Source organism: Pararge aegeria, chromosome 10, assembly GCF_905163445.1.
Source record: "Pararge aegeria chromosome 10, ilParAegt1.1, whole genome shotgun sequence".
In the NCBI taxonomy this organism is placed as follows: Eukaryota; Metazoa; Arthropoda; class Insecta; order Lepidoptera; family Nymphalidae; genus Pararge; species Pararge aegeria.
The window spans coordinates 2,908,757-2,929,024 of record NC_053189.1 but is presented as its reverse complement, the minus strand read 5'-3'; the positions used below and the strand labels follow the sequence as shown (position 1 = coordinate 2,929,024).

General features: G+C 37.5%; 1 protein-coding gene across 1 annotated transcript in view; it reads left to right on the top strand.

The window, feature by feature from the left end:
* Positions 1-4,823, top strand: part of LOC120627085 (rootletin) — a 34,398-nt gene extending 29,575 nt beyond the window's left edge. The window contains exons 31-35 of the mRNA XM_039894931.1: positions 565-821; positions 1,457-1,602; positions 1,965-2,138; positions 3,242-3,376; positions 4,392-4,823. Coding sequence (XP_039750865.1) covers positions 565-821; positions 1,457-1,602; positions 1,965-2,138; positions 3,242-3,376; positions 4,392-4,499 — 820 coding nt within the window. The 3' untranslated portion in view covers positions 4,500-4,823. The remainder of the gene's footprint in view (positions 1-564; positions 822-1,456; positions 1,603-1,964; positions 2,139-3,241; positions 3,377-4,391) is intronic.
* Positions 4,824-20,268: the final 15,445 nt, after the last annotated feature.

Here is a 20,268-nt window from a genome sequence, read left to right as displayed (position 1 = left end):
CGTGAGAGCTTGACGCTTAGATTTTGAATATGGCTCTTCCAGTTCAGGTGTGTATCAATAGTTAGGCCGAGAAGGGTGAAGTCTGTAACTTCTTTGATTTTTGTAGTATTCACGAGCGATCTTAGATTTAGTGGTTGTTTTTGGTGTGGCCGGAATTGTATCAACTTAGTTTTGTTAACATTCATTTCGAGGTTATTGGAATTTAAATAGTTTTTGATGTTTGTTAGATTTTCTGAGATAAAATTTTCACAATCTGTCTCATTCGAGCACATGGATAGGATCGATACGTCATCCGCAAACATGATGCATCGCGAGTGTGAGTTTATCGAGTCTATATAGGTAGGTAGGTCGTTAATATATATCAAAAATAGTATACATCCAATGACACTTCCTTGTGGTATGGACCAATTAGAAACACGTACGTCGGATTCAAAGTCGTTTATTACGTTAGTCTGTTCTTCATATTGGCTTGTACTTCACTGCCTATTAATAGACCGTTTAATTGTGCTTTTGCAGTGAATATAGGTAACAGGCAAATAATAAAATGTGTCTCTTAATTTCTAGAGCGGATTTCGAATCCCAACTGCGCATGACAACATGGGATGGCAAAGAGAGCAACGACAGTGAACTAGAGCGCGAACTTCACGAATTACAACGTGATAGATCTGAGCTCAAGGCCAAGAACGACGCGTTACAGGACACCGTCCGGAAGTTGGAAGCGGAACGGCGTATGATACGTCCTTCCGTCACTTCTGCGCTTCGCAGCAAAAGTCACGATCGGAACGAGAAGAGCGTTTACTATTCTTCCGATTTGGATTCGGGTGAGTTATTTATTAGCTGAGAAACATTGAGTTGAAGCATGGCGTCTTCTTACGAGGAATTCTAAACATTTTGGAAATTAAACTATAGAGACCGCTTTTCCAAATAAGGCTGTGGTGCTCTTGATTTGGCGCCATTGGCGTCAGCGTTTAGGTCATGAAAGTTGATGGAGATAATTTTTTTTTTTTTGGTGTTATTTTTGACATACTGTAGATATACTCTAGTTTCGTTATTTTCATGATTGTTTTTATTGTTATATATTTTTTTTTTAGTTTAGGGATGAGAAAAACCAATTAATTTTACTTGGCCACTGACTACACAGAACAATGCGTCAAGAATGAGAAAACTATATATGAGCGAAAATACTATTGAGTCAAAGGAACTAAATTGTACTTCCTAACAGTTATTACATATAGAGCTTTCCCATTTCTCTATAGCACTATATTGTCATTCCGTGCTTGGTTTGTTCAAGATATTCTTGACATATGTGTATACATCTACATTTCGAACAGTCAGTTGAGAAGAACTTCATGTGGCGTTTATAAAATTGGCTAATTAGTCTTTTGTTGGCTTATACGTTCAATATTTTTTGTGATAGTGCATCATTAAAAGTATAGTAATATTTTCTTCTACTTAGGAGCAGATTCGACAAAAGATTCACGCGTTTACAAGGAAATTCCGTGTAAAGACAAACCCTACAGCGCTGAATTCAGTCTACTGGAGCTTGAAAACAGGGAGCTCAAAATGAAGATACGTCGCTTAGAGAAGGAACTTGCTGATAAGGTAAGCTAGTTTGTGAAATATTTCGAAGATTAGGATTAATATCTAAAATAGCGTAACTGTTTGTGATGATGATTTTTTTTTTTATATGTTTTGCGGGTTTTTCGTTAGAACATAGCGCGCCTGGAAACCTCATAGCTTAAATTATAGGTACAATAATGCATTTATTGCAATCGACACACTACAATGGAGATAGAAACGTATATCAACAAAAATCTTATTTTTCAAATTGAAAAATGTAATAATCTTATCGAATTAGAGTATTGTCGTCGGTCCTCGATATATCTACGAAATTTGAACTTAATCAGACCGTTTGATGAAACATACATGTGAGGTAATAAGCGTGTAAAAATGACCTATTTCAGGAGGCAGAACTTTCACTATCTCGGAACCGCTACTTCAGCGATACGTCACACAACGGAGGCGCTAACAATAGACAAGACATAGAGCAGTACAGACAGGCAGCGTTGCAGGCGGAGCGGTTACTAGAAGCACGTGAAGCCAGCCATAGACAACAGATCATCCGTCTTGATAATCAAGTAAGAAAATTTATTAGAACGAAGTTCCTTAAAACGGCTTGCGGTTGGAGCTAACTGTTCACAATCGTGTCGTAATGAAAAAGTGTTATGTCTCTGTCGTTCTGTTGCCACCAACGTAAGTCCCATGGTAACTTCAAACGCAATGATAATTAAATGTGTTTTTTTTCAGGTGATCATGATGGGTATTCCCCGATCTTTATTTACTATTATAGTGTTTGATGCTAGCTTTAAAAGTTATGTTTTATTAAGTGATAATTAATAAATGGGGTGCAATTTGCTGTCTGTCTGTTATGAATTCGTTAATTATGTTAGGTCGAGTGTAAATCCGCTTCTACCCGTATTTTAGTGTTAGGTTCTGTAACGTTTACAATGTTTGATCGAGGGAATTTCGGTTAACACGTATTTTACTGTTAGATTAAGTTAAGTAGCTTTATGATGTTAGTTCGAGAGTGCATTCGCTTTACACGTATTTAAGTTTTAGGTTAGGTTCATGTTGAGTTGGTATATAGGTCTATTTGAATGACGGAGGTTTTAAATTTGACTTGAATTTTGGTTGGACCAGTAAATTCGCATCTATGCGTATTCGGTTAATTTGGGAATAATTCTTGTTTGTAGGTTTTTTGAACCAAATAAGGCTTTGTAATGGAAGCGGTGATAGCTCAATGCGTAGGACTTCGATTTCACTTTCGGGGGGGGCGAGTTCGCATCCCAGTTTCTGAGTTATGTGCGTTTGAAGCAATTAAAATATAACTTCCTTCAACGACGAAGGAAAACATCGTGAGGAAACCTGCATGCCTGAGAGTTCTTCATTGTGTTCTCTAAGGTGTGTGGAGTCCACCAATCCGCACTGGGCCAGAGTGGTGAACTAGGGCCTTAATCTCTTCTCATTGTAGGCCGGTAATGGGATGAATGAATACACTTTTACTGTACACCACATAAACATACAGAAAAATTATAAATATAAAATTAACAAAAAGTATACAATTCGGCGGCCTTATCGCTACATAGCGATCTCGTCCAGGCAACCAAAGGCGTAAAACACAGCTCAAGAAGAGAGGTGGTGGTGGTGGTGATATGATGAATGGACTCTTTGTTTTTGTCAGTTGTCGCAGCTCCGTTCGCAACTGTCCGCTGAGATCCGTCGCCGGCAAACGTACATAGCACGAAGCGGGCGCGCCGCACGCGACGTACAAGGTCTACGATCCGCACTACGGGATTCGCTACGTACAGTGTCGCAGGTTAGTACATTCGAACTTTCATGAATGAATGAATGAATGAATAAACTTTTATTGAGTACATAAAAATACATATTGTTTCATTAATGCGTCTGCCGTCTATATTTGCCGGTGTTCGTTTCTTTTGCGTTTATTACATTTTGTTACAAATCTCGTATAATAAGTAGCGTATGTTACTTTCCGTCCTTTCAACTAACTCTTACGCCAAAAATAAAGTTGTTTGTTACTTAGTTAGGCTGTATGTGATGGACAAAAAACGAAGACACTTTCGCATTTAAAAAAATACGTACGGGCTTCGTACGCGAGTTTTTTGTTTTATGAATCCTGCGGGAACCGTCAATTTTCCCGGGATAAAAAGCAGCCTATGTGTTAATTTAGGGTATAATCTATCTCCATTCCAATATTCAGTCAAATTCGTTTTTGCGTGAAAGAGTAACAAACATCCATCCATCCATACAAACTTTCGCATCTATAATATTAGTAAGATGAAGCCGAATAGTTAAGTTTTATTGTTTAAACGCGCTAATCTATGAAAGTACCAGTCGGTTTTGACAAATATTTTTTGCATTAGATAGCTAAACTTCTGTGGCATTAAAATTTTTAATTAAAGTTAAAAGTTTGTATGAAAGTCATTTTTCAAGTTATATTGGTGAAAATAGCAAATTCTACCGCCTTGAACAACGGCGGTTTTTTGATTATACTTTCTTTATTTAAACAACTTTATTGCATAATAAAGGAAACACACACAGGAACACTAACATTAACATAAATTATATGCAAAAGGCGGCCTTATCACTAAAAGTGATCTCTTCCAGGCTACGTTAACTTATGGAATAAGGCAATGAGAGAAGGGAAATCGCAATTCTATATAAAAAATAATAAAATACATAAATAATTAAATAAAATAATAAATGTAATAATATATATATATATATATATATCAAATAATAAAAATATAAATAAAATATAATATATATAAATATAATATATATTAATATACACTTTCTTTTTCCCGCAGGATCCAGCTTTGGACTCGTATACCTTGGAACACGAAGCGAGGAAACTGGACAGCACCCTCACACAAAGTCTGCCACCTCTCAACGACAGCTACGACTCTTCTAAATAAGAAAAGGTTTATCCAAGTGTGTAAAAAAAGGTTAAATCTTAATTTCATCAAACGATTCATATCCCAATCGCGTACATTTTAATATTTTTTTTTGATATATTACTGAAAATTTTTAATGTAGCAGTCTCCTTGTTACCAAACTAGACGGCGCTGCAAGAATCAAAGTGATCCAATATATGGACAATGGAAGTCCTACATCGCGCTATCGAAGTGTTACGTTTAGTTTTACTTGTACTGGAGTTGCGTTTCATACCGTACCAATAGAAATATTGTCTTCCGAGCTTGTGTTGTGCTTGGGTACCAAGGTACAATCATTCAAATTAAAAAAAAACTTTATTCATCTAGACCTATTTCACAGGCACTTATGAAGCACTGTCGCCTGTAATACAGGTTTTTACCTAAATCAGGGACAGTAGATTTTAAATTGCACCATTACATACACACCAATATAAGATGTGAGGTACGCATTTGGTTGTATAATTATTGTAATTACTTTACTTTACTTGTACATGTACCCACCTATGATAAATAAATTAAATAAATATTTTGGTAGTTTTGGTAGTAATATATGTTACCATTATTATATGATCACGACATTCGGTAACTTAAACCTACACCTAAGAGGTACTAAACGCGCCCTGATCTAAGAAGCTCCCACAAAAAACTTCGCCAGTTTTTTTTTGCTATTACCATCTCACAGACAATATTTCGCTATGGAGTAGATTTATTCACACCCAAGCTGTTTCATCGTTTATGTGATCCTTAATATCCATGACATTGGTAGGCGCTCATGTTTGAAAACTTCGATAGCGTGATGTAGGATCTTACGATGTCCATATTTTATATTACATTAATTCTTGTAGCGCCATCTAGTTTAGTAAAAAAGAAAGGTATATAGAGGTTCAACGAAGCCAGCAATCTTGCGGTAAAGGTGAGGTGTTGTGCTAACTGGCCTCAATAGTAAGGGATGAACATAGTATCTCATCGACATAAAAATAAACTGTGGTAGTACTGCCAATTACCATCAATTGGATTAAAAAGAAATGACGTGTACACGTATCACGTCATCTTTCAGTAATCTGATTGGTAGATATTTACTTTTGAATACATAATGTGTGTCAAGTGAAAATGAGTGCTGAATAGTTCGAAATGAATCTGTTATCAAGATGATACAATTATTTTTAAGCCATTTAACCGACTTTAAATATGTAGGTTCTCTGTTTACCCTATATGTTTCTATGTGCGCGTTAAACATAACCAATAATGTTTATGATTGTTTTGTTTGGTTTCATCTAACTTTTGGAAAGATGTTTATTGTATAACAAGGCAGATTTGAAGTCTGTTTTTTTAATACGAATTGTTTTTTATTGTTTACTTTAGAATATTCGTATTGGTAATATATTCAAGTGTTTAAACTGCCTTTCCAGCAGGGATGTGTGCAATAAAGTAGCAATTTTGCGAATTCATTCAATATTTTCATAGCTTAATCGGTTGTTGTTTTGGATGAACAAAGACGTAATCCTAAATATCCTAATAATGTGTTTGTTTGTTTGTCAAAAAAACTGGTAAAAAGGTTGATTTGTGAAATATAGAGTTGAAAGGACGGAGAGATAGGCATTCTCTTTATGCCAGGAAAACAAACAGTTCCCACTGGATCTGCATAAAAACTTAATAATCGCTAATAAGTTTATGTTAGTTTTAAATCACCAAAAGGTGTGTAACAAAACAGAAATCCTAGTCTGCTAACAACATTGTGTTTCAGTGGTCGATCAATGACTAATATTTCATTATTTTGTGATTGCAAACTATCAGTTGCTAAGTTTTTTGTTTAATAAATAATCTTTAGCTCTTTAATAAAATTAAATAATCTTTAGCTCTGGAACTTTCTAAAGCTCTAATTTGCTGATGAAGGCACGAGTACGGAAATGACTACTTTAAATATACTTGATCTGTAATTTTTATCAACAAAACCGTTAACTTCTCCAACAACAAGATATTTTGTAGATATAGTAGATATTTTGGAACATCTTAGTGCACTAAAGATTTTAAACTAAGATTTTAATAGGTAATCAACATTTCTTAAATATATTTCAAAGGTTACATACCACGATAATATTTTGGGATTTGTCGATATTTCGACCCAGTTGCATGATCGTGGTCACGAAGGGACCCAAAATTATATCAATATCGACAAATTCCAAAATATTATGGTGGTATGTACCCGTTGAACTCAGTGGCATGCATAGAGGTTATGCACAGGGTATGCAGATGATATTAAATGAAGAAAATCTCCAGTATGAGTTATAAATACTTGAGGGTAGGCATACTTGAGGGTAGGCTTTTTATAAATCTTACAATGCCTATCCTTAAGTTTTTTATAACTCATACTGGAGATTTTGTTAATTTTATATCATCTGCATACCCTGTGCATACCCTCTATGCACGCCCCTGGACTTCAAGTATATTTAAGAAATCATAATGCAGTTTTTCAAAATTTGTCATCATGCCTAGCAGACTTGGACCCCTGAATTGGCGCCATTGTCGGTCGGTTTATTATGGTGTCTCCTGCGTGAAACTGGATGTTAGATACGTCAACATCGTGTGTTAGGTTATCGGAAGGATGCTGGAAAAGGTACAGCTAGTTGAGCTATGAAAACGACGCGATTTTATTGGTGCCAACATATATATGCCAAGCGTCATAAAACACATCCCTGGTTGGCAGTTATTTAGTAATATACCTCTGAACCATTATTATTTGGTGCCAATTCAGTTCATGAACTAAACTTAACTGACAGTTCTATATGCAGGCTTCCTAAGGATCTGACACTTAGTTGATATCTCGAGGAACCAGCGTGGAGATAAATTCAGGTTCCGTATTAAAGGAGATCTGTGGGATAAAAAGATGATATCTGACATAAAAAGATGATGATAACTGTCAATATCGTTCGTTAAAGGATATATTTGTCTATAACAGATTTGGCACCATTTTAGGCTAAGTGAGATATGTGTTAAGTAAGAATAAAGGACCACTTTTGCACAAGTCAATTGTAGAATTACTATTTGTAATGCTTGTTTTGTAGATGGATATATTTACTATAGGAAACTAATGCACCGGTGGCAATGAATACTACCAAACATTAAAACCTCTTAATACGAGTAGGGCTCTTGTGACAGCTCTTTGGAGGAAGTAATGCCACCATGCTTATTTCTCCCGCTTAGTAGCGTTGTTGCAATGATATCTTCTATCGTCTATAAGGGCGGGTTTCTTGCATGCCCTTCGAAGTGTCTATCTTTTCATAGGATCATTTAATCATGTCAGAATGGTCCGTACCAAGCAGAAGCCCATCTTGCATGGGCAGGATACAATTACATCCCCGGGGAAAGTATGAAAATTTATCTTCTCCCACAACTTTATCAACTTTTAAACTATTAGAGCACTGGCGCACAAGTTTAAATCATATCATCTCAACCAATTGACGTCCACTGCTGGACATAGGTCTTTTGTAGGGAGTTCCACAATACACGGTCCTGGGCCGCTTGCCTCCAGCGGCTCCCAGCGACTCGCCTGATGTCATCTGTCCACCTCGTCGGCCGACCTACGCTGCGTTTACCGGTGCGGGGTCGCCATTCCAGCACCTTAAGACCCCAACGTCCATCGTTTCTCCGAGCTATGTGCCCCGCCCATTGCCACTTCAGCTTCGCGACTCGCTGAGCTACGTCGGTAACTCTAGTTCTTCTACGGATCTCCTCATTTCTGATTTGATCAAGTAGGGATACTCCTTTCTTTTTTTTTGTTGACGGGGGGGAATTCTTCTTAAAAGATACGCAATTCTCTGTGGGACAATTTGAGTTATGTGGGATTTCTACCCACTAAAACCCCCGCGGTAGCCAGCCTCAGTACATAATGGGAGGCTTCGGGATCTCCTAGGAACGCACCGGTGCCTCCCTTGCACAACGCTTATAGCTCATCCCGGGAAGATTTATAATTCCCGATTTCCTGTATGTACGTAACTTTGAGGTAAGCCAACACCTTGTCTCTTCTTGTCTTCCCAGGGTCGTAAGTAGAGGTGATGACGTGACTACTAGTCCCCGTCAGACCGTTCTCTACCCTGATGTCCCTTCGTCTGGAACTACGCAAGCCTCTCTACGGTCTGAGGGGAAGTTCAAGCTGTCCTGATCCCCTCCTCGTTAGTGAAATAAGCATGGCCTACTTCTGCGGACGAGCTCTGTCACAAAAACTCTACTACTCCTGAAGCGCCAAATGTGTCATACGAGTGTCTCTGGAACTAATAATAAAGTGTTTTTAGTAATAATAGTTTGAGTAGCTTCGACGCTCGTATTACAGCGCCAAAATGGCATTAATAAATTGGAGATAAAAACAAAATGCCAACAACGTGTCCAGTAGTAATAACTGTGTCAGTGGTTACATTTTAGCTATATTGTAAACGTGTTTTTGTCACTTACAGGTTTTATGTAAAACTATAAGCTGTAGGGCCAAATAAATTACTGTCAACGGCCAATATATAATGTATAATGTAAGTATACTTTTCCGTCCAGTACTTTTTGAGATTAGTCGTTTAAAATAGAAACTATCGATTGACTTTATATTATATACACCCAGAGACTGTCTGTAATTTTAAAAAATACATATTAAAATTAAGATACTGATGGGTTTTGAATAGCCAGATTACTTACAAAACACTACGGCTGCGAAGCCGTAGTGTTTTGCCACGTTGAAGTGTTTTGCCAAGTCAAATGTTTTTGAACCCAACCGGAAAATACATTGAAATGAACTAGCAATTTCAAAACTAGCATTGATATTGCTTGTACAGATAAAAAAGTTTATTAGGTAAATGTTCAATTTATGAAATAAAATGTGGGCAAGAGAACGGTGGCTGAAATGGCGAAATTCTCTGCGACTCCCTGTTTAAAGGGATCCCAGGTCGTAATTTTGATATGTATTTATAAAACTGTTTAATTTTCTGTCCAATGATTAAAAAGACTGGTTTTACTTTACATTGTGTAGTTGTAATGTTAGTATAAATATAATGTCACATAGAAATTTCTAATTAGAACACAAATTTTGAGTTTTCATTACCTACCCATGTTACAATAATTATTTACTGAAGATTTCATTTGCGAAATTAAACGCAGTTCAATCGTTAGGTTAGGACATAAATATTCAGTTTGCTTTTATTTCGTTAGGTTAGCTATTTAAATTGACACATATATCTTAATTGTAGATTTCAAATAACTGTTCTAGTTTCAGACAAGTTTTTGTCTTAACGCCTTTATTGCCAAAAAAAATTAATTGTTAAATAATGATTTTCAATCGTCAGTATTGGGCACAGGATGTTATTCCTTACAAAAAATAGTTATTTTTTTATCAATAAAACTTTAACTTAATCTATTTGGACGCATAGTTTAGAAGATAGTAAAAAAATAAAATTAAAACCAGTACAGGATGGGCATTTTACGACTATGAGTAGGGTATCCGCGTGCATAATTTATAAGCTACGAGGGTGAAACCCCAGAATGTTATTAATATATTATGACGGCCGATTGGCGCTGTGGGCAGCGACCCTGCTTTAAGTCCAAGGCCGTGGATGCGATTCCCACAACTGGAAAATGTTTGTGTGATGAACATGAATGTTTTTAGTGTATATTATTCATAAAAATATTCATCAGTCATTTTAGTACCCATAACACAAGCTATGCTTACTTTGGGGCTAGATGGCGATGTTTGTATTGTCGTAGTATATTCAAAAAAAAACTGCTTAGTAAGAAGTTATGCGGGTTCAAAGTATGTTTTGCAAAAAATTATTATTAATTCTGCGATGCGTTGATTTAACGGTCGTCTTAGCTGGCAAACGTGTTATGATTCAGTGAGGGATGAGTCATAGATAACTACTCACAGGTCTGTTGAGGTCAGTTAGGCCGGTTAGCCGGAAGTGATACGGAAGTGATTTTTTTATCTGTGAGTCAAACGTAAATTATTCTTGTAGTAAGATTTTGTTTCTACGTTCTTTGAGACAAGACTATGTTACTTTCATAGATGTATGAAGAGTATCATACCTACTTAACAAATAAGTGGGATGATAAATGTAGATTTTGAACTTTTAGGTATTTTGTATGATATAAATATGTATGGAGTGTATTAAGGCGATACTTCCCACACTCAATTTGCCTTATTAATTTTTATTGGAGGGGTGTTGACGCGGCCTAGGGTCATCGAAGGCCGCCTACGCGCGGGGCCAAGTGGGCCGCTTCAAAAATCGCGATAAGAGCGCACCGCTTTTGTGCAGGTTAAAAATATCAAAGGCCATTTCCATGCATTTTATATAATACATATCATAATACACAGTTATTTTTATTATCTAATAACCCCCTTTAATCTTTAGTAGTAGTGTTAGACTTTTAGTTAATTGGAGAGTTTTTTTCCCAAACTCGTCAGGAGAAGTTAATATTACCGCCATGCTGATTTCAAGTAGGCATAATCTCAATTGATTGAATTAATGTCGCCGCCGCACCGCGCCGCTGACACTCGATACAGGGTGCTTCTTATGCACCAAACTATTAATTTTATTTTATTCATAATTTATTTGTTCATAATTTTTGTATCAATGAATTGGGTCACTGTGGTAAAGCGAAAAAAAGTTACCGAGACATTTTGTGGCATGTTAAACTACGGATAAAGAGATCCATGGGGCCAAAAAGCTGTGATTATATATTAGGTATTGTAAGTTGGAAAATTGACGTTATCAACCTCGAAGTCTCGAAGAACACGCTAAGCTGCCGGTCTTATAAAAACTGACAACCCGTATCGAGACAGCGTGGATGGTTCACAACACTAAGCCTGCGGCCTGACTGATCAACATCATCAACACTTCGACCGATTGACGTCCACTGCCGGTCCTTTGTAGGGAGTTCCAAAATCCACGGTCCTGGGCCGCTTGTTTCCAGCGACTCGTTTGATCTCGTTGGAGGCCGACCAACGCTGCGTTTACCGGTGCGGGGTTGCCATTCCAGCACCTTTGGACGCCAAATTCCGTCAGTTCTCCGAGCTATGTGCTCTGACCGTTGCCACTTAGCTGCGCAACTTGCTGAGATACTTCAGGACTATTTCTTTCACGGGTCTCCTCATTTCTGATTTAATCACGTACATATATTCCTAGTATAGCTCTCTCTATCGCCTGTCTGATTATGATGATGATGATAAATTTATTCTTTTCTACTAAGATTTTGATCATCAGAACGTGCCACTACTAGACACAGGTCTAGTCTCTCATCGGAGAGGGATTCGGAGTTTAGACCATCCTACTCTTAAGCAGGTTGACGGGCTTAATATTAAACTTTGTATCTTCATCATAAACTTAACTTATGACTCCGATACTTCGACTCTTTGATAGCGATGGTCAAGTATAGATATTTTCTTAAGGATTTCCAATTTTTTTGAAAATAATTTAAAGCCTATGTTTCTGCGTAAAAGTGTAGCTGTCTTTTGGCGAGAAATCGTTAAAATCGGTCCAGTACTTTCGGAGCCTTTTGGGTACAAACAAAAATCTTTCCTCTTAATAATATTAGTATAGATTATGGAACAAATGTTACCGGTTATGTGTATAGATCAGGAGTTTTTTGAAACGCAGGAACGTTTCTCTACTTATGTATGCGGCCTTCGACGAAAACAACATCCAATAAAACTGATAATGCAAATTGAATGTGGGAAGCGAATCGTAGACTCTACGCGTGTCTTTTAATAATAATAAAATTTTATTTTAGGCATAGCCCATATAGTGTGCACTTAACAGTTTTTAAAAATAATATAAAATGAAGCATAAATTAAATTAACAATAATAATAATAAAAATAATTATAATTAATAAAATACTAATAATTAAACACGAAACAAATATTAAAATAAATAAATATAATGTTAGTAACAATACAAAACCACTATCCTATGTTAGACAACTTAATTCCTAAACTATACCGGCCCAACAAACCAGGCTCTGGGTGTGGCCCTCCTATAGCCCGTGTGTGCACCATTCCAGCACCTCCAGAGGGGGCTATCCAGCTTATTGGCCCATGTGTTAAGGAGGGTGTTGGTACTGCTCACAAGCCTGCACAACATAGACGCCGCACGCCTACGCATGATCGCGAAGAAATCGTCCACACGAACGTCCGCAAACATTGCTGACGCACTGCAGTGTCGAGGCTTCCTCAGCACCGCCCTCCACACATTGTTATATTGAATACGCAGGGCGCTGTAGGCTCGCTGCGTGTAGTTCGTCCACAGACTGCACGTGTAGAAAGATTGACAGTAGGCTCTAAACAGGGTTATCTTTACCTGCGTAGTACATCGTGCAAATCTGCGAGCCAACATATTGCCTCGAACTGACAGCGACTGACTTTAAAAGTGTCTTAAAGTCCACGACATTATGACAGTAGAGGTGTCCAAAAATCCAAGCCAAGGGGTCAGGGCTTTGGTTTCCGTTTTGATCCCCGGCCCGCAACTCAAACGTTTCAGAGTACTTATTTGATTTTAAGTTAGGTTGGTAGGTGATGATGCAGTCTAGGATGCTAGCGGGCTAACCTGTCAGGGTGTATGGTAGTCATAACTCATACCCATAATCGTTTCTACGCGACATCGCACCAGAACACTAAATTGCTTAGCGGCACGTCTTTGTCGATAAGTAACCGCGTAAGGGTGGTAACTAACCGCGGCCAAAGCCTCCCACCACCAGACCAGACCAGAGAAAATTCAGAAATTATAAATTCCCAAATTGCCCCTACCCGGAATCGAACCTGCGACCTCCTACTTATATTCATAGCGCTCACCGTTGCGCCAGGGAGGTCGTCAAAAAATTTGCATTAATGGTGAAGGAAAACATCGTGAGGAAACCTGCATGACTGAGAGTTCTCCATGACGTTCTTTAAGACGTATGAAGTCCACCAATCCGCACTGAACCATCGTGGTGGAATACAGCCTAAGCCCTTCTCATTCTGAGAGGATACCCGTGCCTTGTAATGGGTTTGTAATGATGATTAGAAGTTATATACCTAAAGTTATGGTATTTTGTTTGTACAAAAATTCAAAAATTTTCAATAAATAAATAAATAAATATACTACGACAATCCACACACCGCCATCTAGTACCAAAGTTAGCGTAGCTTGTGTTATGGGTACTAAGATAACTGATGAATATTTTTATGAATAATATACATAAATACTTATAATATACATATAAACACCCATACACTGAAAAATATTCATGCTCTTCACACAAACATTTTCCAGTTGTGGGAATCGAACCCACGGCCTTGGATACAGAAAGCAGGGTCGCTGTTCACTGCGCCAATCGGCCGTCAATAGGTAAATAGTAAAGTAAACTGCCAAATGTATAAGGATGCAATCAAAACATTTCCTTAAAGCACGTTATTTAGTGATTGCAGGTGGCAGGCATCGACTGGATGAGGAAAGCCGAAAATAGGAAAAGTTGGCGCTGATTTAAGAGGCCTATATTCATCAGTGGACGCACAATGGCTGATGACGATGATGACATTGTTTAAGGGAAATCCGAAGCGTCGGCCAGCTGTTATTAGATTTGGCAATCCTAGGTTTTTTTTTTTATTATTATAAATATAATAGTATAAATATTATATATATATATATATTATATATATATAAATAAATAAATAGATATACTACGACAATACACACACCGCCATCTAGTCCCAAAGTAAGCCTAGCTTTTGTTATGGGTACCTACTAAGATATCTGATGAATATTTATTTTTTTATGAATAATATAAATAAATACTTATAATCGTTTTATAAATGTAAACTAAAACAAACTATTTAAAACTAAATAAAATCTAAAACGTTCTCGAAACCACCGCAGCGTGGCACAGTTCCTAAGATGCTGGCAGCATTGCCCCTTTGGATGGCCAAACTAATTCGTTGACTAAAACTTATAATATACATATAAACACCCAGACACTGAAAAACATTCATGTTCTTCACACAAACATTTTCCATTTGTGGGAATCGAACCCACGGCCTTGGACTCAGTAAGCAGGGTCGCTGCCCACTGCGCCAGTCGGCCGTCTGACATCCGTCGGTGAACATTTTGCAAAGGTAGAAACTCAATTTTAGCGAGTCGGCCTTTGACTAAGACTTCGTCTCTGACTTAAGCCTATTAATGTATCGAAGCCGGGTTATGATTGACCTAGATTCTTCGATCAATATAATAGGTATACTAGATGTGCTGTCTAGTGTCCGTGAAAAATAAGAATTCACTCGCGAATTGAGAGCCCATTATCTTAACTCTATAAACGCTTTAATATCGGATAAAGCAAGAAAAATAATGACTTTATTTTTATGTAGAATCAAGGATCTGCCATGCCCTTCCAGCTTCCATTTTCCCCAGTAACTCCAATATGAGTAAAAATAAACGGGGGTAAACTTCTTCCGGTGCTTTGACAGGTGGACACGTTAATCTCCTACCGTCGATGCCGAAATTAGTATATGCCTTATAACATCTTATAGCGTCGGTAGGAGAGCCTAAGCTTAATTGGTTAAAGCGCTCAGGCCGCGGTTGCCAGAAAGTCGCAGGTTCAAATCCTGTCGGTTTCGATAATTTTTCCATGCATTTTAAATTTATAAAATTTTCCCACGTAAATTCAAATTCAAAATTTCTTTATTCATGTAGGCCTTTCACAGGCACTTATGAAGCGTTCATACAGTCTTATATGTTTACATAATTGTAAGGGGATGGTGATAACTTCGTTGGCCAACTTAAACCTAAAGCTACGAGGGTTATTAATATCAATAGGTACCGAAAGAATTGACAGCACGTAAAAACGTAGTTTGTACAAGTGTTTTCCGCCTAGTTAATTTTGACTGCTGCTATTATATTTAATTGTATATATTGAGAACTGAGTTAAAATAGTTTATTTAATATGTCGATATGAGTTTCCTTGTTTTACGTCACTGAAGAGCACGAAGCGTTCCGGCGCAACCTCGTTAGTATTAGCGTATCTACATCGTAAGCACGGCTTATTCCACTAAATGCAGTTTGTTCGATTTCATTTAAATCTTAGTTGACTTATACGGGATCGTATAAGTAAACGGAGGAAGAAAATCTCACACAGGCATTGATATCATATCAACCTATGACCGACTCCCTACAGGGCATAAATCTCCTCTCACAATGGGAAGGGTTTAGACCGTAGTACACCACGCTGGCTCCACACGCCTTTCAGAACATTGTGGAGAACTCTCAGGCATGCAGGTTTCCTCACGATGTTTTCCTTTCACCGTTGAAGCAAGTGATATTTTAATTGCTTAAAACGCATATCAAAAAGTTAGAGGTGTCTGGTGTCTGTTGGGAACGCCTTTATGGAGAACTCTCAGGCATGCAGGTTTCCTCACTATGTTTTCCTTCACCGTTGAAGCAGGTGATATTTCAATTATAAAACGCACATAAAAAAGTTAGAGGTGTCTGCTGCGGATTCGAACTCGGCCACCCAATGGTGAAACCGAAGTTCGAACCACTGGGCTATTACCGCTTTACTCTCAACATGCACTCACGACAGTTTCGAAATATGTACAATTAGTTACAAATAGTAGCGCGCGCCGAGTGTCCCCTGCAGAGCACGGGCAGGAAACAAAAATTATATCCCCTGACAAGAGGTATAATTAAAGTTTCCACCTGCTAAAGTACGGGAATATGGAATAAGAGAAGGATACCCCCGTTTAGTATTACACATACTTTTTTTGGATATTATTTCCACTTGTGTGCCAATGCTCTGAGTGTTGATAAAGCTATGGGAGAAGATACATTTATATCTTTTCCCCGGGGATATTATTGTTTTCTGCCCATGCTAGCCGTGCTAATGTTCCTTTCATAATTAGTACTTCTAGGTAAAGTAGCTTTCTAAAGAACGAAAAAACCGATTTTAATGACATTAAAATTGTGTGCCTACGAAACAAAATTTATTTGTTATTTAAAAAAAATACGATAAATCGAATGTTATCTTTTTTGTAATATTTGGAGCAGTTTAAACTTTTAAATGTTAATTTATATTTGTCTATGTGACGGAAAAACAATATTTCATTCCATGCGTGGGTAAGTTATATTCATTGAACAGAACATTTTTGTTTTTTTTATTTTATAAGGTAGCAGCCAGCAGGCTGTTCTCATTGGTGCTTCTTTGATAGGCTGATGGTGTTGATGATGAAGTCCACCTCGCAATATGTTATCATTAGTACTTCATCAACCTTACCTGTCACTACCTCTTAATACTGATAGTCTTTAAAGCCCAAGACAGGGCTTCTTACTGCACACTTCGTTAAAGCCCACCATGCTGCTTCAATGCGAGTTGGTAAGCTTTAGCAACTTTTCATCACCTATTATTGATGATCGGTACCGACGGGTTAGCATGCTCTCCGATATACAGGCTGTCACCAACAATTTAAAAACTCCGAGCTGGTACTAAAACGTTGACGGCCGATTGGCGCAGTAAGCAGCGACCCTGCCTTTTGAGTCCAGGGCCCTGGGTTCGATTCCCACAAGTGGAATATGTTTGTGTGATGAACATGAATGCTTTTTAGTGTCTGGGTGTTTATATATGTATTATACGTATTTATATGTATTATTTATAAAAATATTCGTCAGTCATGTTAATACAAGCTATGCTTACTTTGGGGCTAGATGGCGGTGTGTATATTGTCGTAGTATATTTATTTAATTAAAAAAAAAAGTCGCTCTCAACCCCCAAATTTGAGGGTTTTGTGCGTCACCCCCTTGCGTCTTACAACTAACTCGTCTTGCCTTAACAAGAAGCCGCAATATCTAAAACTTTTTCGCCTAAACCGTGAATAGAACCCAGGTGCTTGTGATCTGTAGCTAATCACTAGACCAGAGTGGCCTAGTTATGTAAGCATTTAGCTACGGGCAATACTGCGTCATATACCGTGTATAGAATGAGGATAATTGTTACTAATTATCAGGTTTTTAGCTGTTAATGACCGTGCCAGTAAACGGTTATTTACGTGCTACTACTTCGGTGAATTTAGCAGACTCGCGTAACCTGGCTACTCGGATTCCCATACTACTAGGTTTCCTTATATTAAATAATCGCCAAAATATACTATACACTTGATCTTTTTTTTAAAAAAACTATTCTCATACCTCAAAAACATTGTAGATTTAAACATTTCTTAGCTAAACACTTTTGAATAGGTGTATAAATGTTTCCTTGATCAGTTTTAGGTATATTAAATAATCGCTAATATTATATAAATATTCACATTTTTAATAATATATAAATATTCACATTTTTAATAATTCAATGTTTGAAATGACTTTTTGGTACACCAAAAAAAATTAAGATTTCAATTTAAAACCTTCGAAAAAGAGTATACTTGTGTTTTACCTATCTGTTAGTTTATTTGTGTGTCAAACTAACTAATTTGCGTTGCAGCTGCCCCCCCTGGGTACGCCCATGGTTCAGTGCTTTGTTGTAAATTGAACACATTTCAAATGCTTCCTAAAAACGGTAGTAGTAGTACTTACTACCGCCTAGCTCAGGTTTCCCCCAAGTAGCCTGCAGAATACGCCTTAGGTTTATGGACACAGGGCGGTACGGGACACCTTAAAATAAATAAATATACTACGACAATACACACATCGCCTAGCCCCAAAGCAAGCGTAGCTTGTGTTATGGGTACTGAAATAACTGATCAATATTTTTATGAATAATATACATAAATACTTATAATATACAAATAAACACTAAAACACTGAAATACAGTCATGTTCTTCACACAAACATTTTCCAGTTGTGGGAATCGAACCCACAGCCTTGACTCAGAAAGTTAGAAAGTTACAATTTTTTAAGATGATAAAAATTAAATATAGAATGCTAGGTTTATCTTTCTTATTAACTCCACAGCCTGTTAATAGCTCACAGCTGGGTATAAACCTTCTCTCTCGTAGGAGAGAGTTTAAGATATACTCTTAAATTCTCTCCTACCACAACGCTGTTGCAATGAAGCGTTCTGGGATTGACGGCGTAACACAACAATTCTGGTTTCCTACGAATCTCCTTATTTCCGATTTGATCACAGCATCGTACTGGAATGCTAAACCGCTTCACGTCATTTTCGGTAGGATAGTAAATAACCAGTCAATTAAGAAACTATTAAATCTCAAATTGCCCACAGGGTATCGAACCCAAGACCTCCGCTTATAAGACCACAGCGATAGAGATATCGCCAAAACATCGATCATGTAGCAATAAGAATGAAAGCATAAATAGATGCCCACGAGTATTTTTAGTCACGACTATTTCTGTTATCGCTTATCACTGTACGTGGGCGTGTTACCAACGGCCCTTATCAGCGAAAGTTGTTTTTTTGGTCATCCAACTATCATCGGCTCTCCTTCAATATAATAAGTAATAATGTAAGTAATCATAATTTCATTCTTATCAATATTGCACTTTCTATATGTACTTTGCGTTGCATCTATATTGGCTGTAAAGTAACTTCTTTTATAGTAATATATAGATGACGGACGGCCAAGTATATGCCCACATTTTGAAGCCCATTTCCTATTAACAGAGCGACACTTGTCCCACAAGTTTGACGGCCGATATGCGCAGTGGGCAGCGACCTTAGTTTCTGAATCAAGGCCGTGGTTTCGATTCCCACAACTGGAAAATGTTTGTGTGATGAATATGAATGTTTTTCAGTGTCTGGGTGTTTTTATGTATATTATAAGTATTTATGTAAATTATTCATTAAAATATTCATCAGTCATCTAAGTACCCAACACAAGCTACGCAGACTTTGGGGCTAGGTGGCGATGTGTGTACCTAATCCTATCGTACTAAGTAAAAATCTGACTCGCTATTTTTGACTTTTAGAGCTATGTCTGTAACTCTAGTTCTTCGACGGATTACCTGATTTCTGTATTGATAACTACTGAGACATTAGGAGCACAGCTTTCTCCTCGGCGCTAAAGTGAATGAGTCTTCTTATGGGGCCCTTAATTGTATAAACGTAATTGTTTATGAAGTCGTCCGGTTGCGAACTCGTTTTAAAAGTTAAATATATGGACAACAAGTTTATATATACATACTTGTTTAACTTTATAGGTCAGTGAAAGCTTTATAGGAAGTGCTTATAGCCCGGTGGGTAAGCCCTCGACTTAACTTTTGCGGGCCCGAGTTCGAATCCCAACAACTCTAACTTTTTTAAGTTATGTGCGTTTTAAGGAATGAAAATATCACTTGATTTAACGGCGAAGGAAAACATTGTGAGGAAACCTGCATGCCTGGGAGTTCTACATAACGTTCTCAAAGGCGTGTGCCTACGACCTTGATCCCTCCTCAGTGTGGGGGGAGAGTCGTGCCCTGTAGTGGGCCGGTAAAGGGTTGATATGATGATGATGATGATGATAATGATAAAAGCTTTATATGTATAATTATTACAATATATTGCTACACTAGCTGTTGTCCGCGTCCTTCATCCGGGTTTATTACAGTTTTTTACAAATCCCGCTGAAACGGTTTGTTTTCCTGGGATAAAACTAGCCTATGTCACTCTCCGTCCTTTCAACTAACTCTATGCCACAAGCCAAGTTGATTGGTGGCTTAGCTAGGGCGTGAAGGAAAGACAAACAAACACACTTCCGCAGTTGGTAAGTATTATTTGTAAGAACTTATTTTTATCTGAGAACATTTCTTTAACCTGTTCTACAA